The 26,476-nt window shown below is 37.8% G+C and overlaps 2 protein-coding genes across 3 annotated transcripts in view; one reads left to right on the top strand and one right to left on the bottom strand.

Annotated features, from left to right (window-relative positions):
* Positions 1 to 2: 2 nt before the first annotated feature.
* On the bottom strand, positions 3 to 4,863 carry LOC128372635 (insulin-like growth factor-binding protein 2). 2 transcript variants are annotated; one of them, XR_008322913.1, is made up of 7 exons: positions 4,775 to 4,863; positions 3,146 to 3,315; positions 2,876 to 2,946; positions 2,183 to 2,414; positions 1,549 to 1,599; positions 951 to 1,313; positions 3 to 914 (listed from the first exon to the last, which is right to left on the bottom strand). XR_008322913.1 is itself a non-coding variant. In XM_053332748.1 (6 exons), exons 1-5 carry the CDS (start codon positions 4,831 to 4,833, stop codon positions 1,556 to 1,558), a joined length of 576 nt encoding a protein of 191 aa, XP_053188723.1. In that variant the 5' UTR covers positions 4,834 to 4,863; the 3' UTR covers positions 3 to 1,313; positions 1,549 to 1,555. The 2 variants fall into 2 exon arrangements, 1 of the variants encoding a protein (XP_053188723.1); XM_053332748.1 differs by having other exon boundaries at positions 3 to 1,313.
* Positions 4,864 to 8,172: 3,309 nt separating this feature from the next.
* The window catches only part of srbd1 (S1 RNA binding domain 1), a 53,214-nt gene continuing 34,910 nt past the window's right edge, over positions 8,173 to 26,476 (top strand). The window contains exons 1-13 of the mRNA XM_053332750.1: positions 8,173 to 8,310; positions 8,947 to 9,346; positions 9,765 to 9,989; positions 10,549 to 10,715; positions 11,011 to 11,128; positions 11,263 to 11,401; positions 11,838 to 11,934; positions 12,072 to 12,258; positions 19,186 to 19,289; positions 20,313 to 20,420; positions 20,724 to 20,881; positions 21,706 to 21,796; positions 22,037 to 22,144. Coding sequence (XP_053188725.1) covers positions 8,246 to 8,310; positions 8,947 to 9,346; positions 9,765 to 9,989; positions 10,549 to 10,715; positions 11,011 to 11,128; positions 11,263 to 11,401; positions 11,838 to 11,934; positions 12,072 to 12,258; positions 19,186 to 19,289; positions 20,313 to 20,420; positions 20,724 to 20,881; positions 21,706 to 21,796; positions 22,037 to 22,144 — 1,967 coding nt within the window. The 5' untranslated portion in view covers positions 8,173 to 8,245. The remainder of the gene's footprint in view (positions 8,311 to 8,946; positions 9,347 to 9,764; positions 9,990 to 10,548; positions 10,716 to 11,010; positions 11,129 to 11,262; positions 11,402 to 11,837; positions 11,935 to 12,071; positions 12,259 to 19,185; positions 19,290 to 20,312; positions 20,421 to 20,723; positions 20,882 to 21,705; positions 21,797 to 22,036; positions 22,145 to 26,476) is intronic.

Below are 26,476 nucleotides of genomic sequence, written 5' to 3' on the forward strand. Positions count from 1 at the left end.
CCCCCCCCCCTAATGATTTAAACCCACAAATAGGGTTTCTACTCATTTGTGAAATACACAGCCATGTTTTTCACAATACATCTCCGTCTTAAAAAATGTACCAGTGTATATATTTAAATACTACAGTATACAATCACTGAGCACTTTATTAGGTACAACTGTGCAATCTATTTTAATCCATGTTTTCATGACAGCACCATTCATTATCCCATGTACAGTTACAGGTACTGCACAAAAAACATAAGGGAGAAAACATGTAACTTCAGTTTAAGCTTCCATTTTCACATTGACTGGAAAAAATACTGTATGTATGTTAACTGGAACCCAGAAAAACATGTGCCTATTGACAATCATTGTGTTGCTGCCCTTATATATTTAATGGTTTTGGTTTCTTATTGTCCTGTACTATGTCTCTGCATGTTTCCTCTTGTTTTCTGAAGCGATACCATTCTTTTAATGTTTTTGATGTGCTGTTGGATATGACGAGTCAGTTGATGGTGCTTTATCTCATTAGCTAATCAAACCATCTTGTTGTCCCGGGTTTTTGCTCCTTCACATCAATCAAGGAGTATTCAGCTTCAAGTATTTGAAATCCCATTGTGATTTTATAAATGAACACCACTCAGACTGTCTCAAACAAGTTTATTTCGGTTGTTCAAATAAATGGGGAAAAATACAATTGAGAATTGTCTGAGAACTTGTTCCTGATTGTGTCGAATATTTCAATGCTTTAACAGTGTCATTCTTTTAACTTTAGACAATCTTTCCCTGATCCAGTCCATCATACTGCTTATATGAAGGATTTTTGATTAAATTCATCTGAAGGCCTGGTGATCCTACATCTACATGTTGTCAAAATAAGCAAAATATATATATCTGAATGCCTTATGCCTACACTAAGCCCCTTGTTAATGCTGTCTTTCATCAGCTCACTGCTCTTTTCAAACTACCCAACATTGAAAAACTGGTTCTTTTTATCAAACTATCATAGGATCAAATTTGAACAGCCTCTTTTATGTCTGGAAAACAATGACAAAGTACTATGAATCCTTAACTTGTACTAGCCTTTACTTAAACACTTTAAGATTAATTAATGATGATTAATAGCATGAAAAGCAAAAACTTTGCCCATATAAGATTTATTGCAATTAACTGAGAAGATTATAGCAAGAAGTTTTAATTTGGTAATTTATGACAAGTGTATTAAACTCTATTAGTTTATCAAGTCCTGCAAATGTTATGATTATAAGTTGGCAGAATGTTAAAATTTCATGGTTATGAGATGAACCGTCACTGAAGGAGATTCCCATCAGCTACAAGTGCAGAAAAAACAGAAGATGGAAAATACAGTTAATTTAAACTTTTAGTGGCTGTTGAAAGTCATTTAGTTTAAATGTTATTACTTGCCAAAAGTATTTAAACATGTAACATTTGAAAAAATGCATTCCTTGATTGGAATGAATTATACTGAATTAGGCTCACAGATAGTTATCTATACATAGAGAATGTCAAACATATGCACCACACCATATGTGTAATGTTACTCACTGCAGTATCAGACATCAGCATCAGACAGAGTCAGCATGTTGCTCAGGCCACCTAAAGAGACAGAAGCATAAAGACATTGTAGCTTGAGCCCAGCTTGAGTTTTTTAGTCTAGATGAAAATAATCACATTGTTTGTAGGATCTAGTCTCACTCCTCTCATAATTCATATTTTGAATCAATCTAACAAGGCTACGCAAAACTCTAAAAGTAATAGGAAGAAAAGAATTAAAGAAAATTCTGATTAGTCTTTGTATCTGTATCCAGATCTGCATCCAAATAATGTTGATAGACAATCAGGTGATAATGTGCCAGATTTTATTTCATACTATTAAGTTCAGTATATCTCATTAGAAAATGTCTCCAAATTATATCAAATTATTTAAAAGCATTCACAAACAGGACTGAAAAAACTGTTTGGTGGAGATAATGACAGAAGGTAATATTCTATCAAATGTAGCTGTCATAATGATTACTGTTGTGTGAAATAGTAGTGAAGTACAGCTTTTTAGTAAACTTAACTACAAATAAAAAATAACATTTCAAAACTGCAAATATTTCCTTTTTTTATGGTTACCTCTAATTCTATTCCTCTTAATCTGACCTATGACGTTTTCTGACCAGGTATTTTGTCTCACCAGCAAAAGAAGCTGCTCTGCTGCATCTGGCTGGTCCTCTGGTGAGGGATCGTGGGACCTCTTCCCCAGTGACTGGGTTCACACACCAGCAGTGCTCCATGAAGCACTGCTGGGCCTGGTAGAGGCCACGTGGGTCACAGGCGGGGCGGAAACCTGGAACCTGCACAGGCTTAATACCAGCAGCCTCCATCTGGCAGTCTGTGCCCTTCATAGGGGCTGCAGTGGAAGACTCCTGTAATACAATCAGTGGAAGAAGACAGACATAAGAACAAGGCCCATGTCACTGTGTTCATTCTAGACTTTTAAAATAATCATATCATCAAATTTATAGAATATATGTACAAGATTGTTGGATTCAATGGTAACTAGAGCTAAATTGATAATCGTTTGTTATTGTTATTTCTGTAACAGTATATTTGTGGGTTTATAAATAACAAGAAACTGCAGTTTTGAAGAGTTTGTCCACCAGGGAGCACTAACAAGTCAAATTTTCAAATTAAGTGTGAAGTATGAACTTTATAACTTGGTCACATTTCTTTACAAAAGAAATTTTAGGGATCTTCATTAAAAATGTTTATGTAATCTAATTATGTAAGAAATAAATGTTGACCAATATATCTTAATTAGAATTCTCAAACTCTAAAGTATTGATTTTAGTATCAACCTCAAGAATCCCATAATGGGCTCTTTTACCTCATCCACAGAGTCAATCATCAGCTCAGGCAGGGCCTTCATGGGCACGTGCATCTGCATAGGCACAGCAACTACAGACACAAGAAGAAACAGTATGTGTGAGAGGTAAATAAATGTACTGAGAAATTAGACTCCAACAGAGATTAAAAGGAATAATACTGTAGAGGAAAACAGATATTCAAATCCAGTCTAGGACACTGCACTAAATGTCAATAGAGTGTAGAATTATAATATATCCCTCCTAATCTGAATGAATGTTGGTATCCTCACCAGATCTTCCCTTGGACAGCTCTGCCTTCATGTTGTTGTTCTGCTCCTTGAGAGATCTGATGTCACCCCTCTGGGCGAGGAGGAAGTAGGCGATCATGGCCTGGCCCGCAATCAGTGCACAGGCAAACAGGGTCAGACCTGCCACCTTATAAGCCCGAGAGGGACGGCCACTGGAAAGCAAAGGGTTAAACAAGGAATAAGGAGAGAAGTCTTTAGATTTAATATAAAGGGAAACATAATCATCAGTCGTTTTTATCTGTTTACTAGGGCGTGGCCGATTTGCTTTTGGGCCAATTCGAAAACGATTTTTGGGTCCCGATTTGATTTAAACTGCGATTCGATTTTACCAAGTATTGCAATTTTATATTTTAATTATTGTGATTTTCTTTCCTTAAACAAGAACAGGTTGAACCAAACACTTGATAATACATCATAAGTCATATTTACAAAAAACTGCTACATTTAGAAGAAAAAAAAATGTAAATAATAATTTAAAAAAATTAAATAAATGAATAAAAATCGATTATTGTATGAGAATTGATTTTTAAAAATCACCAGGAAAAAAATCGCGATTAATATAAAAATCGATTGTTTTTGGCCCAGCCCTACTGTTTACGTATCAGTTCTTGGTCAAAAAAGGGCATAAAATATTTATTCTAGAGTCAGAGGAGAGAAGTGTGAAGGAGGAGAGGAGAATGAAAAGTATGAGGAACATTATAGAGTCTGATGTTTGGCTAAGGATGGGGAAATTCTGTAAAACAGGAACTTCTGCCATGTATGTAGTATACACCAACAACTGAGTGATTAAGTCAGCTGTCTCCAAGCAGACACTGAAGTGAAAGTTTAGGAATTTTTCACATCTGCCTTTTCCCTCGCTAACTCACACCAAGAACTGAGTTTGGGAAGTCCCATAAATCCAAAGGACATCGTATCTGAGACGCTGTAATCTCAGGTAACTGGTGTAAGTCTTTAAAACAGTATGGTCTATGAGGACATCTTTTTTTTTGTCATGTATACTTTATATAGCAATAATGTTGACACATTTTAAAAATATGTTTCATAGTATATTTTAGGGGTTACATTCATTTTCAAACAATGGGAACATCTACCAGCAAACTTGTGGAACTGGCTACAGATTAGTAATCTATTACTTTAGTGATTACTGTGTTGTGACACTGCATTACAGCATAATAAAACAATTAAATTTGGCTCACTAGAAGTTACATACATAAAAAATCATCATAGTTACATTTAAAATAAAAGTACATGTAGTTTGTTGTAAATAGTTTAGGATGGTCTGGTCACAATAAAAACGTTTCCTGTCGATTTCTATGCCAGCTACTTTAGAATAAAGGCAAAAATTAAAACTAAAACATTAAAAAAAACATTTAAAAAAAAGAAAAAAGTAATCCAGTTCAATGTCAGGAATAGTTTAGGCAATATTACACCTACAGCTGAAATAAGATCACAGAAGAGATTTGTTATTCTTCCTGCCTCTCTTTCTCTCTGGCTTTTTTTTTTTTTTTTTTTTTTTTGTTAGAGGATTTTTAATGTGAGTCTCATCAAGGTATCCTCTTGTACTAGTGCCCATTAAAACACACACAAACAAAGACATTACACAGTCCTTACCCCGTTTCTGGTGCGGGATGGTTGAGGAGAGGCTGGTTAGGGGTCTCTGGGTCCGACATTTTCACACAAACCTGGACACACAAACATACATATACACAAAAGTGTTTAAAGGCAGAAAATATTATGATACTGAAACACACACACTGAAATATGCACTGAAACACACACACACACACACACACACACACATAAATAATACCGTACCTTGTTTCAGGTGAGGTTGCAACAAGCGGTCTCAATAATATTAATGAGAGAGTCCAAAGAAGTTTTTACCTTTATGCGGCTGAGAGACGGGAGGAACTGAAAGTAACACGCGGGGAAAACCCACACGCACACACGCACACACAAACACTGAACAACCAAATTATAATCTGCATGGATTTCTTCAAAACAAATTTCTGATTGGTTGCTGACGGTGGTGCATCATCAGTAACCAGGGGCAGAGTGTCCAGACATGTAGCAATCTTCAACCAGTTTTAGTTCCTTTTGATATTTACTTTAATTCATGTATGTTTTATGGTAATGATTAGGAAGAAATGATAATATTAGGGTTTATAAGTATTTAGCTAGTGGTACTAATAGTATTCCAAGTGTTATTCTGGTTTGAGGGGGCTTTATTCTCTACTGAGATTTCGGGTCTGTGGGTTTTTTGTTTTCTGTAGAATTAAATTCTTAATCTCTAATTTTTCAGGATGAATTAATCCTTAACACAGTCTCACAGATAACCTGGTTCGTTGTAGCCCCCCTACTTTTAGATCTGTCATGTTATTTCAAGACAATCTAGGAAGTGTTAAAAAGATAATTGTGACATACTTTTTAATTTTTTTAATACACATTACAATTAAATATCAACTTCTGATTTGAGATCTTAGCTCATCAAGTCATATTTCTCCCCTGCACCTATTCTAAACATGTATGAACATATACAAAACCCAAAATTATGGCATCTCACATCTTGCTCACCCCCACTGGTTCATGACATCCAACTGACTTCTAACAATAACAATTCTGTCACCAACCACATTATAATCATTTAGCTTTGATTTGTTGTAACTTTTGAGAAACAAAAAAAGTTACATCAAATAGAGAAACAATGAAAGTCTAACATTTGAGAGGCAGTGATTGATTAGAGGAAGTGAGAGTGTAAAGGGGGGCACTAGGGAAACCTCGCGAAACACTAACATTTACCGTAAATAAGACTACTTAATGTAAATATCAGATATATTTAGTCCCAAACAAGCATGCATGAGAGTTATAGTCTAATCATGTTGATTTCTATGTGTTGCATCATCCACATACAGAACAAAAATCTAAAATTCTGTGGCAAATCATTAAGATTAGCAATGAACATTGATTTTAAAATAACTATTGGGACAGTCTTAAAGTCTGTCAGGTTCCGTATAAACACTGAAACAGGTTTTTCTTGTTATAATAATTCCTCCTGTCCTGTTTATACAAATGGGGACACAATCCAAAATCCTGTTACTGAGCAAAACTATATTTAAAAGTTTATCTGAAGATAATATGAGGTTTGCTGTCTGAGTTAGTCAAATAAAGTTGATAACTTCTGTCTTTTTAGTAAAAAAAAAAGAAGTGTGAAGTGAAACACTGTCTTGACAGACAGTGTTTCCTTCTCCGCTGCAGTGGGAGGATCATAATATAAAGAAGGAATTTGGCACTAAAAAGACTTAGATATCAAATTGATTTAAAGATTGAAGCCTCAAATTATCCCCAAATAAAGGATTTAAACCCTCTTTGCACAGAGGGAGGGCTGTGGATTTTGTCCACCTTCACTTAAACTGAAAGTGCTTCATGAAGAGATCTCTTTTTTTTGGTGTGAACAGGAGGAATGATTACAGCAAGGGAAAAAAATGACAATTCATTTGGTAACCCCCCATGAGGGACACTCCGACTGCACTGGAGAGCTCCTTCAACAACAGACTCCTTTGACCAAAGTTTGTGAAGGAGCAATATTGCAGATCCTTCATCCCTGCAGGTGTTAGACTGTACAACCAGCACTGCTCCCAGTAAATCTGTGCAATAACAATATCAAACTCAGGTATGTTATCACTCAACACCAATATCATTTTTATACATAATATTACAAATATTTTACTATATTTTTACCACTACTGTTTTTTTTACTTACTTATTATTTATTGTTCTTTATTCTTTTTTTAAAATTGACATTCTTCTATTTTTACTGTCCACTTTGCTGATGCAATAATGTAAATATCCCCATCGTGGGACTAATAAAGGAGTAAAAAAAAATAAACAAAAAAATTGTGAAGCTATCCTTTAATAATAATAATACTAATAATAATGAATACACTGTATGTATAATTAAGATAATTACTGTGCTACTCACTCCAGTCCAGTAGGTGTCGCTAAAGTCCCTGTAAGATATCTTATTAGACGAAAAAGAATGACGCACTTTTGGGGCGCTCTCATTGGTTTAAACCAGACTGTTGCAGGAAGTAGCTTTTCTGCATCACTATTTCCAACGCAGTACACATAAAGAAAAAGAAGAATTCTCATTGGAATAAAAGGTATATTTATTTCACGTTTGACACTATGTGAAGAAGTAGTGCTACATAGGAACATGACAGGGTAAAGCTGCAGCTCGCCGGCTAACTTTGGTAGCTTTAACCTGAAGCGCCAAATTTGAAATGATAGCTAACCTCGGTTGTGATAGCTAGCAAATAAATGCAAGTTAAAGGGTCAGTTCTGTGTCAATATGCAGTGTTGTTGTTAAAGACAGTATAGATAATATGCTCTCTATTTAACTGTACTTTGTTTGATAACAGTGTTTGAGTTGTGGGTAAAACCTCCACAAATTAAGGTGCTTACTATCATGTTATCATGTCTCTTAGCTAGTGTTGAATTACAGAAGGGCTACAACTAATAATTGTTTTCATTATCGATTAATTCATCAATCATTTTCTCCATTAACCTATTAGTTCTTTGGTCTGTAAAATGTCAGACAGATAGGAGGGCCACCTGACAAACCCTGGTGGATTTTATTGGTTCCTCCTGCACCTTTCTTTGTTGTTTTATTGTTTTACTTTCTTAATCTCAACAAATCTGCATGTGTTATTATGATTTTTTGTATTATGTATTTTCTTTTCTTTTTTATGTGCAAATAAACTAAACTTAACTAAACTAAACTACAATGTCAGACTCAAAATGAGGTTATTAGCCAGGTAGATTTGCACATAATTCAATGAGTTTGCACTGCTTTTATGGTGCATAATTCACACAAAATGAAGTAGTCCTATATATCATAAAAGATAAGAAAGAATTTATATCAATTTATATTTAAAAAAAAAAGCATATTCTAAGTGAGAAGAGCTGCCACATGTTTAATGAGAAGAACTGTACAAAATATTGACCAGGAGTAAACATTATGTGTAGTGGGTAATGCAGGAACATGTCAATCACTGTTTCCTTTAATTTAACTTTCTCTAACAGATGATGCGAAGACCCCGAACGACAACTGCCAAAGCTGTTAAGTACAAAGATGTGGACTCAGACCTGTAAGTGTTTCTCATGGATCTCATCTGATGTTCATCACAGGGCTATTAGAAAAATAGCCCCGCATACTCACTGGCAAACTTGGGAAGAACATAAATTAGAAGAAATCATTATTTTTGTTATTCTTTTGTTTGGTTTGGTTTTATTCTGTCATTAACCAATCTACACTGAATGCACAGTTCCACATATTCACCAGGAAAACTACCAAACAAAAGCACTGCGATTACAAGTGAAGAGTGAAAAACATTACAGTTAACATGAGCTGTTTCTATAGTGGTCCTGGCTTACCGCAAATCACGACAACAACACATTTTGCTGTGCCCCTGACACGTTACTGAGTGAAAGTTGTGCCGATGCAGATATAGTAGATAATCATTGCACAAGTTGTACAATTTTACTAAAATACTAGACATATTCATTGCGTATCCATCTCTCCTCTTTCCATTTCATGAAATAAGAAGTTTATACACAAATATTGTATTAGATTCTAATCTCACATAATCTGGAAAGCTGTTGCAATTTTTTACCCCCCCCCCCCAAAATCTTTGTATTTTCACTGAATTTTGAAGATACTTCCAAATATCTTATAATTATAATATGCTGATCTTAAACTACTTTTTTCGTCACTTTACTTTCAGGTCATTTTCTCAGACACTGAGTAGTGATGATGAGGATAGTGAAGAATGGAAGCCAGAGCCAAAGACGAAAGCTTCCAGACAGACCACCAGAGCCCCTGCAACAGGGGAGAAGAAAGCTGCTGTCAAAAGAGTGGCTAAACCAAAGGAACCAAAAGAACCTAAGGTGCCTAAAGTGCCTAAAGTGCCTAAAGAGCCAAAGCCAAGGACACCACGAAAACCTGCTGCAGGGCGGAAAACACAGGCCACTGCACTTCAGAAGGATCCTGGTGCATCAGGTCTGGCTGGAACAAAGAGGAAAAAAAGTGATGAGGGCGAAAATGATGACAAGGCTGGAAAAGGCGAAGGAGAAAAGCCAAAAGACTGTCCAGAGGCTGGGCCAAGTATCAAAATGAAGGAGGAGGTCAGACTAATGACAATTTTAATAGCACACACACACACACACACACACACACACACACACACACACACACACACACACACACACACACACACACACACACACACACACACACACACACAGTATGCAGTATGCCTAAAAGAAGATGGACAAAAGTTGGCAGTGATTCAATTAGTATAATGTACATACTGTAACACAGGTTTATAACTGAATTTTGAATATCTCTGTTACTGTGTTCTGTGTTGTAATATATTGATTAAATTTAGTTATTTATTTTATTTAGTTTTTGCTCTTATTGCAACACTTTATGAAGGCAAGAATGCTCTTTTTTGTGTATGCCTAGTGTTACTTTCTAACCAAGTATATATCCCATCATGTATTTTCTCAACCCTTTGTTTACTTTTTCCGTTTCCTCTTGTAGAGGCTGTCATTTATTGTTTCAGAAGCCCATCAGGCAGACGGATGGGCAGGTGAGGGGTCATCAGTAGCAAAGAAAGAGGAAATGGAGGAAGATTTCACGTTCGGTGAGCCCTGTCTGAAGAAACAGAAGACCAGCAGTGCCTGCCAGGGACAACAAACTGCACTACCATCATCAATAGCACACGCTCTGAGGAATGAACTCAATATGAACTGGGACCTGATAGAGGTATGTTAGGCTTTGTTGGTGTGTAAGTGTGTTTTTATGTGTGGAAAAGGTATTATCTGACCACCAGACACACATTACTTAACTATGTGGACATTTTGAAGGTGACTCAATGGGGCACCCCTGAAACTGTCACCATAAATTGTTGGTTAAACAGCAAAACTTGTTTTTACATAAACTGTTGCAGCCTGAAAGATAAAAACCTGTCCAGTCATCACAAAGCAGTGATGTTGTTATCCTTTTGATACAGGCTTTTAGTAAAATATTAGAGAGTGGAATGTCATTATTAAGATGGAAAGGACAGGAAATGACAACAGGTAGCTGAATGTTTCACCAGTACATGATGTTGTTTCTCATGACTGAGAATGCCCAGCCTCAAGCAGCTATCCAGTGGGGGTGCTGAACACTCAGTGACTTTATGTGTATCCATAGTTGCTTATATCTGAACAAAACTGACTATAAAACTATTTCATAGTTGATGTTTACATGCTCAGTGTTAGCTTACTTGTTTATATGGATATACTGTATGAATATTTGTGTGTATGTGTGTCTTTCTCCACAGGTGCTGTCCATCCTGACATGTGTGGAGCGATGGGTGTGTGCAAACATCGTCAAGCTGCTGCGGGAGGAGAACACTGTGCCGTTCATGGTGCGGTACCGCAAAGAGATGATTAACCAAATGGACGCTGATGCTGTCCGAGATGTCCAGCTGGTGTACGAAGAGTTAGGGTAGGCAAATGAAACATCTTAAATTAACAAAGGAAACTAATACACCTTATTACCACATTAAATTGATGTAGAGACACATTCAGATACAGTTCACTCAAATCTCTGCCACGAAATGTTTTCTCATATAAACCAAGCAGGACAGGGTTCATCTCCAGGCAGTATATTTGACTTTGGCCACTAGATGGTGCTAGTAGTTAAGCTTTGAGGCTCTCGGGGGTCTGCGGGTACCCTTGTTGGTAGGATTAGTTGATTAGTATATAATCTGTTTGCATGTGTATGTGCTTGTTTGTTGCAGCTCTCTGGCTAAGAAGACCCAGTCTGTGATTCAGACCCTGAAGAAGGATGGGGTTTTGACAGCTGAGCTGGAACAAGACCTGAGAAACTGTCGATCAGCTGATGAACTCGATCATGTGGTCAGAATGACATTTTTATGTGAAAGAAATGCCTATAATTTAATTTGTAGTTGCAGTATTGTTTTGTATGAAAGTGGGTTTTGCCACACTCCCCACTAGTTGTCTCAGTCCAGTTCTTCTGTCTTTGTCTGTAGTATTCTCCGTATAAGAAAGGCAGCAAGCTGACAAAGGCTCGCAGGGCCAAAGCTCTCGGCCTTGAGGAGGCTGCCTCCAAACTGATGGAAGCACCAGACACTCTGGATTTAAGGGCATGGGTAAAACCTGGTACTGAAGGTAAGACAGACAGACAGACAGACATGCTAACACACAATGAGAAGTTTGCATTAAAGTAAACATGATGAATAGTTTTGCCTGGACAGGAACTTCCCTGTGTCAGACTCAATTTTCTTACTTAATAGATCTCATTTAGGGAAATTAATAATGCTACCATTTATTATGCACAGATTTTGACCAGTTTAGGATAATTGTTCACATAGGACACATTCTCAACAGCTACTTGGCAAACTAGTTTTTATTTCTTTATTTCAAATAGTGCACAAACAGATTCTCACACACGCTCACACATTTAATCCCAGTATAATTGTGCAAAAACCTCATTGCTGAAACGATGTGTCATCCATACAGAATTATAAGGCTGTCAAAGGTCCCAAGAGAGAACTGTCTTTAAGCGCTATATATATATATATGTGTGTGTTCATGTTTGTGTCAGGTCTGTCATCAGTGGAAGAAGTGGCTACAGGTGTCGAGCATATCTTGGCTGATATGATAGCCAAAGACCCAGAGACACTCACCTACGTGAAAACATCGTGAGAACATATCCGCATGCACACACAACATTTAAATCTTTTTGTCATTTTAAACTTCATAGTGGGCACTGATTTGCTGGATACATTGATAATAATACATCGCCCTCGCCTTCTTTCTGTTTCTCATTTTGTGTCAGGTGTGAGAACAGCTTTGTGACCATCCAGTCCTCTGTGTCCAAGTCTGCACTAAAGGAAAAAGAGCAGGGGAAGTCTGTTAAAGACCAGAAGAAACCAGGGGCCCAGCAAAACAAAAATAAGGATGTTGACAAGTTCAACCTCTACTTTGATTTTACCAGTAACATCCAACGCATCCAGCCCCATCAGGTACTTAGAGTCATCCATATCTGTCTCATTGCACATTCATCCATCCATCCTTTCATACTCAACATACTAACATCAGAATGGTTGCTTTTTATTAAGGTTAGTCCTGGTGTTGTCATACATATTTTCCTAACCATTTGACTAATGCTACCTGTTGATAATCTTTTACTCTTCTAATAAGAGCCTGATTTTTTTTATGGAGAGTTTATGGATTATTCAACAGTGCTATTACCATAAGATATGACAAATGCAGTGCCTAAAGACCGCTACATTTTACACTTCAAGCATACTTGCAAGCTACACATTTCTCATTGAAATCGCCAGTATATACTGGTGGCTTTATAAGGAATATTTTTTTAAATACATTTTATTAAAGTCAAAGCCATGGGAATGAAAAGTATTAATAAATTATTCCACTAGTTGATAATCTCTGTTCACTCTTATAAGTAGTCTTGTTTCCTGTGTTTTGACACACACACACACACACACACACACACACACACACACACACACACACACACACACACACACACACACACACACATACACAAATGTACACCATCTGTTTGTGTTTGTGTCATTTCTGTCTGCTTCATGCATGCCGCTTTTGAATGCTAGCCATGTCATTCACAGTTAGCCTTGTCTATGCCTCAGTATTTACCCCTCCTCTGCCCTGCTCTGCCTCCTCTGCTCCCCCTCTGTCCCTCTAGTGACTGGTGGGTTACTCAGAGTTGGTCCCGGGCCTCATGTGTCACCCTAGCTTTCGTCACCCGCTGCCTCTCTGCCACACCGCACTCTATGGCAACCGCTCTCTGCCCTACAGTCATACAATCACATACACACAGATGCATGTGCACACACTTGCTCACACACATGCACACCCTGCTAGTCCCCTCATTCTCTCCTCTTAACATATGTGACATGTCCCCTGCCGACATGCCATTGGATTAGGAAGCTTTGATTGACAGGCGCTCTCCTTTAGTGACAGCTATTGCTGCTGGGCCCACAGGCGGACGAAAGGATGGGGAGAGGGAAGTGGGGGCGGTCGAGGGAAGGAGAGAATGTACACTGAGCACAGATGAGCGACATTGAGGTGCATCCATCACTTATCTCTCTCTCTTTCCATGCTAATCTTCCTCCCGCCCTCTTTCTCGCTCTCTCTCTATCTCTCTCTCTCTTTCTCTCTTTCTCTCTTTCTCTCTCTCTCCTTGACTAAATCTCAGCCCTCCAATCCTCTCCACACCTCCCCTTTTCCCCTCTCCTCCTGCGTATGCGAGGCCTTTAATTCGATGACTCGCCTTTGTCACGGAGCGTTAATCCACAGGCTGCTGTGACCCTGCTAGCTGTCGGATTCCGGCTAAAATGAACCTTTTCTAGCCGTCAAGTCGACAGGAAGGGGGAGCAGGTGGGAGATATGTTTTGACAGGAGGCATGTGTGTGAGCACACACTTGCCCATTCGCTTTAGCACATTTTTATTAAGCTCCAGCTCTGGGGATTGGTTAAAGGAAGAGGTCAGGGCATTGTATGATGGGAGCGAAAGAAAAATGTTAGAGTTGGGCCAGTGAACTTGTAAGTTCACCTGTAGGTGGTAAATAACACCCTGAAGTGACAAACAATAAAAATGAAAGAAATTACATTTTTAATATTTGTAGTTTACAGAAGTGATAAATGTTGGTACGATTAAGCAAATAAAATTTAGATTGGGAAGTGTTTATGGATTAGATTAGGATATACAAAGGCATATGTCAGTAAAGTAGTGCGTTTTTTTCTAATATTGTGAGCTAGGGAATAAGTTACCCTTACTATGTAACACTTTTATGAAGTCATCATAATTTAGTTATTGAAGGCTCTGCTCTTCCGCATGTCTTAAAGCATAATCCATTGACATGTCTAGTTAAGATTCTAAGATCTGATTTAATTCTGTCAGATCTGATTTGAGGCCTTCTTTGGAAGGTATGTATTTACCTTTTAGCTATTAACAGCCGTTACGCTTTTGTGTATGCCAGGGTGGATTTGTTGAATGTGCAATGGGCTATTTTTAATGCGATTTGCGTTGTGATCAAATGGTAGTTTAGCACTCTAGTCAGGCACTTGCCTGCAGAGGAGTTTGGATAAATGGAACTGTTTAATCAATTAAACACTTCTTTTTGATGGATAGGTGGAGAAGAGCAAGTTTATTTTCAGTGTCTCTTGTATACACAGACGCTTGTTTTTGTAGCTGTGTATTGGTCATGCTTTAGAGATATTCAAAGGATTTGATACATCAGTACTACTTCCTGTGGTACCCTGGTGCCTCAGTTTGGGGTCCAAAAAATATACAGAGGTCCACAAATATATACAGTGTGGTTTAAAAGTCTGAGACCATTAAGTGAAAGGGAAAGTGGTCTCAGAATTTGGACCCAACTGTAATTAATTGATCAATTATGTAAGACGAAATAAATTATAACTATAAGAGAGTACTCTGTAGAGTGCAGATCTCCGCAAGGTGTGTACATTCATGACAAAAACATGCCTATAACTTTAGTGGATAACATGTATGAAATTGAAATGCAGACACTGTGGTTCAAGATGAGACCAAACTTTTCTGTAGCCTTTTGCTATGTTGCAATGAACATTGTGAAATGGCCAGGACAGCTGTAAAAAGACAGAAGTCTAAGCTTCATGATATCATCATGAGGAATCTTATCAAAATTTATTTGAAATCACATCACAACCTGCTGGCAAGGTACCAAAATATGGCACCGATAGATCCAATGTGGCAACAGGGGACCTAGAGATTCCAAATTGAAGCAGTTATCGATCACATGTGACCCTTTTCTATTTAAAGAATAAGACCCCAGAATATATATTTGTAGCATTAAAGTATTCTTGTCTATTAAATCCCCTCCTTTCTTTTATTTTGTACTGTCAGTAATATAAAATATTTACAACAAATTACTACAAGCCAAAATTTTAACTACACCTTAAGTACTTGTTGAAATTATTTCCTCTCCCTCTTTGCTCTTTGTTGTTTTTTTACAGTGATCTTCAGGTTTCATACCGTGTTATGTTTGTTTTTGGATAGAATAAGAGAACGTGAAAGGGACACAAAGAGTACAAGCTTCTCCCTGAGCAGCCAGTATGTTTGTATAAAGATCAGTGTATCATGCTGGCCCATGTTCCCTTGAGATGACTGATCCTTAGTGATATTTTGAGTGTCAATATTTATCTGAAATTGTACTGTCTAAAGAATAATATCCACTAAATGTAGCTTACATTCCATATGCTTTCCAACTTAAAATGTCTTTGTTTATCAAGAACATTATATCCTTAGTTTGCCTTTTTCTTTTTTAAACCTTCTTGCACTATGCCTTATCTTTTATTTTATGGAGATAAGGCAATCTGCTAACAGCTTCATTCAACAGTAAAACATATCTGTAGCTTGCATAGTCTCGTAGTTCATCTATGAACACTTAAGAAATTACATTAAGCGGTATGAAAATAGAATTGTCTCATGAAGTCTCTGCTATTAAAATTAGACTAATGTATGATATAAAGCCATTAGACATTTGTTAATTTAAAAGTAATTATACATTTTGGATTGATGTTGGCAACATTGAAGATGAAGATAAAAATCTGTAATTTCTTTCTGCCTGGAAAACGGCAAGGCAAGGCAGTTTTATTTATATAGCACATTTCATACACAAAGGCAACTCAATGTGCTTTACATAAAACAGAAAAACATGTAATTTGAGAAACATTAAAACATACAATTAACCCCCCCCACCCCCATAATAAAAACAAAGTACAGAAAAATAGAAAGACATAAATAAAATGCTAGAATAGAGCATTAAATATAAGATTGCAGCATAAAATAATAATTAGCTTTAAAATCATTAAAAGGACACGACATAGAGTGCAAATGAAAGATTAAAATGTAAAGTGCTTTAAAAGAGCTCAATCATAAGCACAGGAGAAGAGAAATGTTTTTAACCTGGATTTAAAAATGTTCACAGTTGGGGCTGATTTCAGTTCTGCTGGTAACACATTTTAAAATGTCAGAAATAAAAATACAGTATATTTATCAAAAATATTTTTCTTTTGAGGTTGATATAGCAGAGCACTTAACCTCTAAAGCCCTGTATTTTGTATTTGGGTTTTTAAATGCTCACAACATCTGTATTCTGTTAATTGCTTGTTTAGTATATCAGTTTAGCATGCGATTATCGTGGATGAATACAACAATCCAAGTGTTTTTATATGATTTTATTCACAGCCCTCAGTACAGTTTGTCCCGTCTGTGTGTGTCTGTGTGAGAATCTGTGTGTATATTTGTGTGTATCTGTGTTTATTCATGATATGTCGTGTGGATAGATGTGTTGATGACAGTATTCCTCTAAAGAAAGGGTGAGATAGAGAAGGAGACAGATAGAGAGAGGACAGTCTTGGCTGGCTGCCCTACCTTGAGGGCTGGTGGAGGGATGAAGGCGAATCTAAAGACAATCTGTCTGGTCGTGTCAGGGTTTGGCCAGTACCTGGTTTCCTGTCACTCCTGGCCCATCTAACACACAAACAAACACTTCCCACTCTGTCTCACATCACCCTTCCCTTCAGATCACCCTCTGTCTGAGACCAGTGACCCAACCCAGGCAGAAACTGAGAGATGTACAGACACACACTAGGTTATTTATCATCAGCAAGGACACTGGCCAGCTACAGAGGGAAGCAGCAAGGACACAAACTGCCTAGCTGTTTAAGTCAGCTAACGTATTTCCATTTTAGTTGGGCATAGTTGCATTCACCACAGTTAGGGTTTTGGCAACCAGGCAAAAAGAACATTAACTTGTGATTTTATCGTAGTTAAATTACAGAATGCTCAGAAGCCAATGTTTGGGTTAGGGTTAGTACATTTACAGCAGAGTTTATCTGTTTGCCTTAAAGTTTGTGTTTATCATGCAGGCACCATATAGAAGGATGGACTTTGGCAAGTGTTTGTGTGTAAACAGCCACATTATATTATATTTTTTTCAGAGACTTTTAGCTATTGTCCTTTTTTCTGATTTCCTAAAACTGCTCATTATTGCATTTTCAATCATTTCATATTTTTAGTTGATGATACTTTTATCAAGTCTTTAAATGCTTGTTCATTCCCACATTGGACAATCAGAGAGCATCTAATTAAAGTTTATGAATCAGCCGGTAATGCATTTCAGTGATTTAAAGACTGTATGTCATTCTTTATTACACAACATGATCTTAAAACGGTCGAACATCAAACCCTGGGAACACAGATTTAACAAGGCTGTTTACTTTACTTACACTCATAGGCTTTCCCACATGTTGAAAGAGTTCGGAAAGAGGTGTTGTGCTTCCTTCCTTCGACAGCATGTTAAACTTCAGTGCTTTGATGAAGATTGTTTGAGAAATCTCATCACAGTCAGAGTGGCAGCCCGGGGCAGAAACATGCCAACAGAAGAGAAATCTAACTTTCATCATAATTCAAGCAAGCTCGCTGCATTAATTCTTGCCTCTGCCATGCCATTAGCTGTGTTTTATATTTTTGTTTATGTGTGTCCGAGGGTGCTGCTGAATGGTAATGGTTGTGGCACCACGTGTGTGGGTGTGGGTGGGGGGTAGGCCTTGCGGTCTCAGTGCTGATGGTGGCGTAGTGGTGGCATTTGTCAGCTTGCTTCTTCCGCTTGGGCTCCAGATTGACATCTTGTTTCTTGGCCCTGTTCTGTGGCGGGCTAAAGGTTCCCCAATGAAAAGGTCAGACACTTACTACTGTTTGCTTAACAGCATGTAACAGTTCCTCTGAGGGGGGACCAGCACACGACACAACAGGCCTGGCCACAGGATAGACTGCAAGGCTTATCACTCGTACACGTGTGTGTACACGCATGTGTGTGTGTTTGAGTGAGAGTCAAAATATTTAGTTTTGTGCTAATGTGAAGGTTTGTGATAATGTTTTGCATTTTTATACTTTTCCCATGTATAAAGTAACCTCTTCTAACCCAAAGCCCTGATGTACAAATATCTATTCAATTTATTGGCTACTTTAAAAAAAAAAAAAAGTTGTTAGGTGCTCCCAAATTGAAAGAAAATGTAAGTATTTGTTTTAGCGAGGTAGTCAGGAGATTGTGTTTCTGCACCACGTATAGATGCTAATGGTTGCGGTAAAGACCTGGGGTCCTATTTTTGACCTGATCATGACATTCACTTTGTCTGGTATTTAGGTGCCCAGCACAGTGTGCAGGTGGCGCTGGAGGTGAAAACAGATGGGAGGTTCATTCAAAAGCGAGAGAGCAATATTTGGATGGACTTTGGGTCTTGGAAGTTGCACTGAGAATAAATCTCTTAGTACCACATCGATTTTTGCAGCAAATTACTTCAAGCTTTTTGCTGATTTTGTCATCAAAAACAAAAATTTACAGTGTGTTTATAATGCACCGATTACACAATGGTAGTGAAACACTCTCTAACCAATAAATGTATTTAAATATTCATCAGAAATGAACACTTGTAGTTTTTTGTGGTTAAAGCAGGGACCTTAATAAAGCAGTGTGGATTCATCTGTAAATGTAAATATCAGTGTCCGTATTTCAGGTTTATAATAACTTTAATATAAGTGATATTTTCATTGGTAGTAGCAATTTAAAAAAACATAACAGCTTTCTTATATTGTATGCACTGCTGCACCGTCAGTATATGATCCAAGATAGCAGGTGTACTTGGAGACGGTGACGCAGTCTGTACTACCACTTTCTGTTGGTTGCTTGGCTTGTGCAATTTAAACTATTTTATTTATGAATGTAAATTTTGAGAGGGTAGTGGGTCTTTAAGTCTGTGTTCATGTGTGCCTGTATGCACTATACAGGTTATTGCATTGTATTCACCAGGAGAAATGTGTTTGTGTGTCTTTGTGTGTGTGCTTGCATGTATGTGTGCAGACCCTGGCTATTAACCGAGGGGAGAGTCTGAAGATTTTGACAGTGAAGGTGAACATTCCTGACAGGGTGAAGAGTGACTTCACTAGGTGGTGCATCAACAACAGGTCAGACATGCACTAATACACAAACACGGCTACACATACACACACATTGCATTCTCTGGCCTATGTGTAGAGGAGTGCGATAACCAGTTTCATAATGAACTGCATTAACGGAGAGAGCCTTTTCATTTATGAAAGTAGTACACAGAATGATATTTGAATTCTGCATCTATATATGTACCACTTTCATAACCTGCAAGTATATCATTCATTTTGGTCCCTGGTGAAACAAAAATGGATGACGTTATCGATATGTGTAGTAACAAAACAATTGCAGCTTCGTTTTGATGAAAAAATCCAGATGAATAGATCTTTGTTTTTTCTTTTTTGTTTTTAGTTTTTTTACTAAAGGATGTACAATGAATTTGCACCTGTTTGCAGCTTAAGTACTGAACGTTAAATTGCTTTTCAACATGACAAATATGAAAACTTCTCATTTTTATACAATCCAATTATTGATTAAGGTTTGTTCTTTATATTTGGATAAAATATCCTTTTGAAGGAGATTTTAACTTGAGAAATAGTTGAGTTGTGTGAAAAAGAAAGCAGAAACTCATGTTTTCATAAAGTACAGATTAAATAAGTGTGAGATAAATAAAAGACTGTAACTGCTGCATAATTTAGATTTATTCACACTTGTGTTTTTCAATGTTTAATCAGATAAAAATACAATAACATTATAATCTTTGCTTTTGTGGAGCTGAACACAAAGTTACAAATCTGTGAAATTGAAGCAGGGCTTATTGTTAAGTGACCTAAGGGCTCAGTAAACTACTCTTGAATAAATAAACACTTTAAAAAGTCTTAAGAAAAGGTTTTGGTTAAGTTGTTGATACTATCAGATTGAAAGAGAATTAGATGAAAACAAAATGTCTGTTTATTTGTTTAGTTGTGGAGACATGTTTCGTCCTGAGAGGGAGACAATCTGTTTGCAGACTAGAACAAGTCAATTTTACATTTATGGCATGTATGTATTTATTTAGTGGAAATTGACCAAACATTTTGTTTACTACTATTTTAATGCAGATGGAGGCCGAAGACCTTTGCAAGAGGAGAACTTCATGCAATCATCAAAAATGCAGTAGAAGACTCTTATAAAAGGCTAATTCTGCCTTTCCTCACCAGGAGTTACAGGTATTTTAAAGTTTTCTGTGTGTGTACGTGTGGTTGTGTGTGCATGCTTTCAGGACTATTTTCTTTAATAGCTATTTATTTATTTAAACTGCCCCTGCTTCTTCCTCCTTCTCTCCTAATTTTCACCTTTTTTCTTCCCCTCTCTTATATTTTTGTAAATCCTTCTCCATTTTTTTTTACCCTCACCATAAAATCTTTCTCTGCAACCTCTACTCTCTCTCTCTCTTTCTTAGCATAATATCTTACCCACCTTGCACTTCATTACATCTCACTCTGTCTCTCTGTTGAATCCCCTCTCTTTAGGACTAAGCTGACAAGTGCAGCAGAGAAGGAATCGATCGCCTTGTTTGTGCGTAATCTCCGCCAGCGCCTGTTGGTGTGTCCAGTCAGGGGCTGTGTCATATTGGGGGTGGACCCTGGTTATAGACATGGCTGTAAGCTGGCAATACTCTCCCCCACTAGTAAGTGAACTCATAGTGTACTGGACTGAGAAGTATATACTCTGTATTTACTTAAATAGGCACAATATGCCTGTCTCTCTTTAATCTCATGACACATGTACATGCTTCACTTACAATGCTACTGGTTATTCAGTCTAGAATCAGAAGTCAGTGGCAGACATGTCTTTATTATATTACATGGAGTATTTTATTAATCAGTAATAATAGAGAGGACACTATTTAGCCAGTCATCACTAGACCTCCTACCACCAAGGTGTGTGTCTGTGTGTGTGCTCAAAGACTAGATGCTAGTTGGCATGACCCTGGTGGGTGGATTATGTGTGTGTGTGTGTGTGTGTGTGTGTGTGAGTGTGTGTGCGTGCATGTGTGTCCACTGTACTGCACTGCATATCTCAGCATGTCTCTCAGTGGGTATGGCTTCACACTGGGCAGGGGTAGGTCCCACCCTCCGGGTGACTGATTGTGTGGCCACAAGTCACGCTGACACACTTACAGCAGACAGACACAGGCATATATCAGGTGTCAGGCCCAGCATGGTGTGGCCACAGGTTTGGTGTTTCCAGGCTCACATGACTTCCTGTCAGAGCTGTCCTTACAGATCTACACTCTTCCTATGAGGAAGCTGGGAGCTGGCAGGACTTGGGCTTCCTGTGGAGGCTTTATGGATTTGGAGTTTTTTGTTTATGTGGGACATTGCTGCCTCAGCATGCAGTTCAGAGACATGCATTGATTGTATATAGCTTGTTATATAGCTTGTTCTGCCAAGACCCCCTTGTTAATATAGACGTTAATCAATAACATTGTTTGCCTTTCTATTCTCCCAGGTCAGATTCTCCATACTGATGTTGTCTACCTGCATAATTCAGGCCAACAAAAAGAAGCAGAGAAACTTCGCCACCTTATGCTTAAATACAGGTACTGCTGCTTATGTCTCAATACTGTCAAAGTATATTATTTCAGAAAATGAATGAAATGAATGGATGATGTTTCTGTTGTGTTAATCCATGGCTTTATTGCTGCAACTTCCGTGTCAGTTGACAATCAGATTTTTTTCTGTAACCCGCTGAATATATCATTTTAAACAGATAAATTGTGAACTTGGCCTAATTGTTTGACCTTTCCTGGCTGTACCTCTCCTCCACTTGTCCATACTAGCTGCACCAAGGTTGTCATTGGCAATGGGACTGCATGTCGTGAGACTGAATCCTTCTTCGCTGATCTCATCTCAAGGCGCTTTTTTCAACCCCTGGATTTGTCTTACTGGTAAGGTCTCTCATCCCACCACTCTTTACAGTCCAAAGGGCCATACTAGGCTCTACATATACAGTATATACGTACATATATATACATATTAATAATAATCCACAACACATTTTGTACATTTTGAAAAAAAAGGCTTACAATACGCACATACAATATTGCCCTTCATGTTTCCCATTTAAGAAACACCATCCATGCTAAAACAAGTAATACATTTTTTCCTCCAAATGTTTTCAAGTATCATTGTAACTGTGTTTCTTTTTCCCACATTTGTAAAGATTCAATATTAAGGCTCTGTGTACCATTAGAAGAATGTGGGATAGAAATATATGAGGAGCTATTACTCCAGGAAATTGCTTACAGTTAATGAGATGGAGAAAGATGCTGTTGAAAAATAAATGATGGTCTCAGTATAAAGTTAAGTTTGTAGGGAAAAAAGGGCGAGTGAACAGGATGATGAGGAATGTGGGAAAATGTAAAGGACAGAAGAGAAAATGTGTGGGAGTGAGAGAGCAGGACATAGATAGAGAAAAAGACAAATAGGAATGTGTCCCCCAAGCGAATATTGTCTATTAAAGCCATCTGGACTTTGTTTCACATCTGTCCAATTAAAGAGACTTTTGCGGTCCACGTTGTGTCTGTAACCAGGCCCAGTCCACGCTTCAGAATACAACAGCACAGAACCTCGGTCCAAGCATAATAACCACTGGCCTCTTCTTGCTCCGTCTCTTTCTCTCTCTGCTGAGTTCCATGTGTGTTTGTTGACTTGAGGTTAACGTTGGGACCACAGCCTAGAATGATTCTGAGCTGTGAGTGAATATGTGTGTGTTTGCAGTATCTTTGAGTTCGCACACACACACCCACGCGCACACTTCAGAGGTCATACCTTTGGTGTAACAGGCCTTGTTTTTTTCTCTACAGTTCCATTTTCTGTCCATTTACAGGAACAGACACAGTCAAAGTGAGGCGTTTATTAAGTTAACTTCCACTTGATTATTTTCATGACAGACATTTTTCTTTTAAGCAGACTTGAGCACCTCCAGAGCACCAAAATTTCACATCTTGATATAATGTCTCTCTTGTTCATTCTTTTACTGGAGCTATTGGCATTTGTGCTTTTCACAACACATAAGAATGTTGGACTTCTGTTTGATGTGGTCCTGGCTGAATGTCTTATATCACCTGATATGATTAACTATATTTTTGCAGCACGTAACACATGTGTAAATGGTCTGCCTTTGCCTTAATAGGGTTTGTGGAATAAAGGCTTTCTGCAAGTGCATGAACTTTGGAAAAGCAGAGATGTTATTTTGACATTAGCCATAGAAATATGGTTGTTGTTATCCAGATGATATCGCTCTGGAGTCATCTGGTCTTATGCCTTTCTTTGGTTTCGTTGGAACGTGGCTGATGTAGGTTGAGAAACATAGATGTTAAAGCTAAATCTGTGTGTCTGAATTAAAATATACACATATGCTACTTTTGCTGTGCTTCCCTTTTCTCTACCCTCATTCTCTCCTGTTTCTGTCATTCTTTATTACTATTTTTCCTCATCTTCCCTGTGCTCTTCTTCCTTCTTTGTTGCTGTCTTTCATTCCATCCTGTCCATCTGCCTCATCAGACATTTCCCTCTTAAAAGCTTGATCATTAAATGTCCAAATTCTAGTCTTTAATAAGTACTCCCTCCCTCCAGTAACCTCCACTGAAGTTGGGTTCTCCTCCACATCTTTGGCTATGGCCCCACTTTGTGCATTCAAGTTCTTGAAACCAATTAAATTTCACCTTTTTATTGGGAGACCATATCATTAATCCACAAATCACATCCAGTTAATATATTATCAATTAATCCTTTACACATATCTTTGTCTAAAGTATACAACATCATCTTTGCAGATTTTATTGACTAAGTGCCTTGCCTATGGATATGGTAAGGGTGGTACATGTCCGCTAAATTACTAAAGTAAGTTTAACCCTTTATTTAATACCCCTTCAGTAGTGGACGTTGGCCTATTGACTAAAATAACCCTTGATAGATGATAATCTGAGAACAGAGAAAGATGACTGGCCCCAAGGAGTGACGGTTGTTGCTAACTCTGAGGGTCTTACTCCCCTGCTGACTGACCCACAGCTGACCCTGACCTGCCATTAGGAAAAACCTCATTACCAGGGTAACAAGGATGATGGCAGTGACGGAGAATAGCAACGTATGCATCAGGAACAGCAAGGGGTCGTAGTGCTTGCTGTGAATGTCCTCAGTATAATTAATTGACCCAGTTCCTGGTACACTTTGCGACTCTGTGCTTTTCTATACGTATGAACATGTGTCTACTGACCTTATACTTTAGAAGGTTCGAACATTTTTTGATCGACAGGTGTAGAAAGTCTATTAGGCAGCCCATACTTCAAACACTGGCTCAGTCATAGTTCCTGTATTGAACCTGGTCGTGTCTGTTTCTGTGTACTTACTTAAATACGTACTTTTTCCATCTCTAACACCCATGTTTCTACAGCCTCCCTTGTTATTTTTTTCTGCTCTCTCAGCTACTGAAAGCAGCTGTGCACTTTAAAGGACGTATTTTGGCTCAAAAGAAAATATTCACAAAAATGTGTGTATGCGTGAAAGAGAAAGTGAGAGCAAGAGCAAGATTATATTTCGCTTTCATTGTGTTATTTGACCAGACTGAAGAACACTCCTGATTTTATGTTGATTTCAAATAGAATTACCTATTTAGATTGGATCAGCTAGTAAAAATGTGACATTACCAGTGTTGAAAGGCTTTCTAAGATTTTGGCAGAAGAAGTTGAAGAGGTATAATATTGCTGTGGTTTACATGACTGTCTGTGTCCCCGTACAAGCTCATGTGCATGTATAATACAGGCTCTCCTCTCCTCGCCTTTCATTGCTTCTCCTCTCCTCTCCACCTTGACAGTGCACCAGTTCATTAAAGACCTCAGCCTCATTTGCACCGTCTGCTTCCTGTCTCCTTGTGAGCCTTCATTGTGTCACCACCCCCACCCTTCTCCACCCTTTCTTCTCCACCCGCCTGTCTCTCTCTCTGTCTTCTGCCTCAGTGCTCAGCTGGAATGACAGCCAGAAATGGCAGCCTGCGGGACACCCTTACTTGTCTGTGTGTGCGTGCAGTTTTGAGTGCCTCAGTTCTGTTTGAGTAGACTCATCGTACTCACTGAGTCACCTCTTCCATAATTTTTTTAGGAGTGTGGCCTTTCTTAACGACAGCCAAACAAGGGCACACATTTGTGCATGGTTGGGTGTATGTCTTAGTAGCATAGTTTAGTTGAATAAATAGGTGTGAATTTTCATTAAAAGCTGGTCAGTTTGTGTCCTGCTGAATCATTTATCCAAACCTCTACATGCCTGCATAAATACTGGGGCTGGTGCATGTTATAAAAGGTGATAAAATTATAAGGATTGTTTTCATTTTTGGCTGGCTAAACATTTATTTAATTAGCTTGCAAGCTTTCAATCACATCTTACTGTCTTCATCTGCTCTAACCACTGAAGAACTTGAGATGTGTTTGAAAGCTGTGTAAAAAGCCAGTAAGTGGACTTTATGTTTTGATTATTTTGTTAAACACATTTCGGTCAAGAAGGTCAAGAATGCACATGCAAACACACATTTCTTGTTTCAGCACCTTAACTAAAGCAGAGCTGTAAAGGTTAGTAATATTGGCGAGTCGATTGTCAGAAAATTAATCGGGCACTATTGATAATCCAAAAATCTCTTTAGTCATGAATGAAGTGAATATGTCAAAAATATTACTTTATGTTCTCAAATGTGATGTTTAAATGATTTTCTTTGTCATACATTATGTTAAACTGATTGTCTTTGGGTTTGGACTTTTGTTGGACAAAAAGGACATATAAAGACGTGACCATAATTTCTGGGAAACGATAACTTGCATCATTTTCACTATTTATTGAAAATTATTTATCAATTAATTAAGAAAATAATAAATCAATTTTCAAATCCTTACATTTAATTACTTAAAGACTTTACACTGATACTTTAATTGAAACTTCATATATTTTTTTGAAAGCCCTGTAAACTTGAACATTTAAAAATAAATTTTCAGATTAAAAAGTAGTGTACTGGATATATAACACATCATCTATACATTTTAATATTAGATGAGAAAGTGTAACCAGTGTAATCACAGCAAGTGTGACTTTACTATGGTCTTTGCAAAATGGGTAATAAATTTCCACATTTGACTCTTCATCTCCCTATTAGATTTATAGCACGGTTATCTTACATGATTAAGCTTGAACAATGCCTCTCTGAATGACCAGCATCATGCTGGACATTGTACAGC

This window comes from Scomber japonicus, chromosome 14, assembly GCF_027409825.1.
Source record: "Scomber japonicus isolate fScoJap1 chromosome 14, fScoJap1.pri, whole genome shotgun sequence".
NCBI lineage: Eukaryota > Metazoa > Chordata > Actinopteri > Scombriformes > Scombridae > Scomber > Scomber japonicus.

Bases quoted from the DNA above. Each gene is read 5' to 3' on its own strand.
- LOC128372635 (XM_053332748.1), bottom strand. From the start codon at position 4,833: ATGTCGGACCCAGAGACCCCTAACCAGCCTCTCCTCAACCATCCCGCA. The intron at 3,316-4,774 runs GTAAGGACTGTG...TTTGCTTTCCAG, and splicing joins CATCCCGCACCAGAAACGGG to TGGCCGTCCCTCTCGGGCTT. The intron at 2,415-2,875 runs GTAAAAGAGCCC...ATTGTATTACAG, and splicing joins TGATTGACTCTGTGGATGAG to GAGTCTTCCACTGCAGCCCC.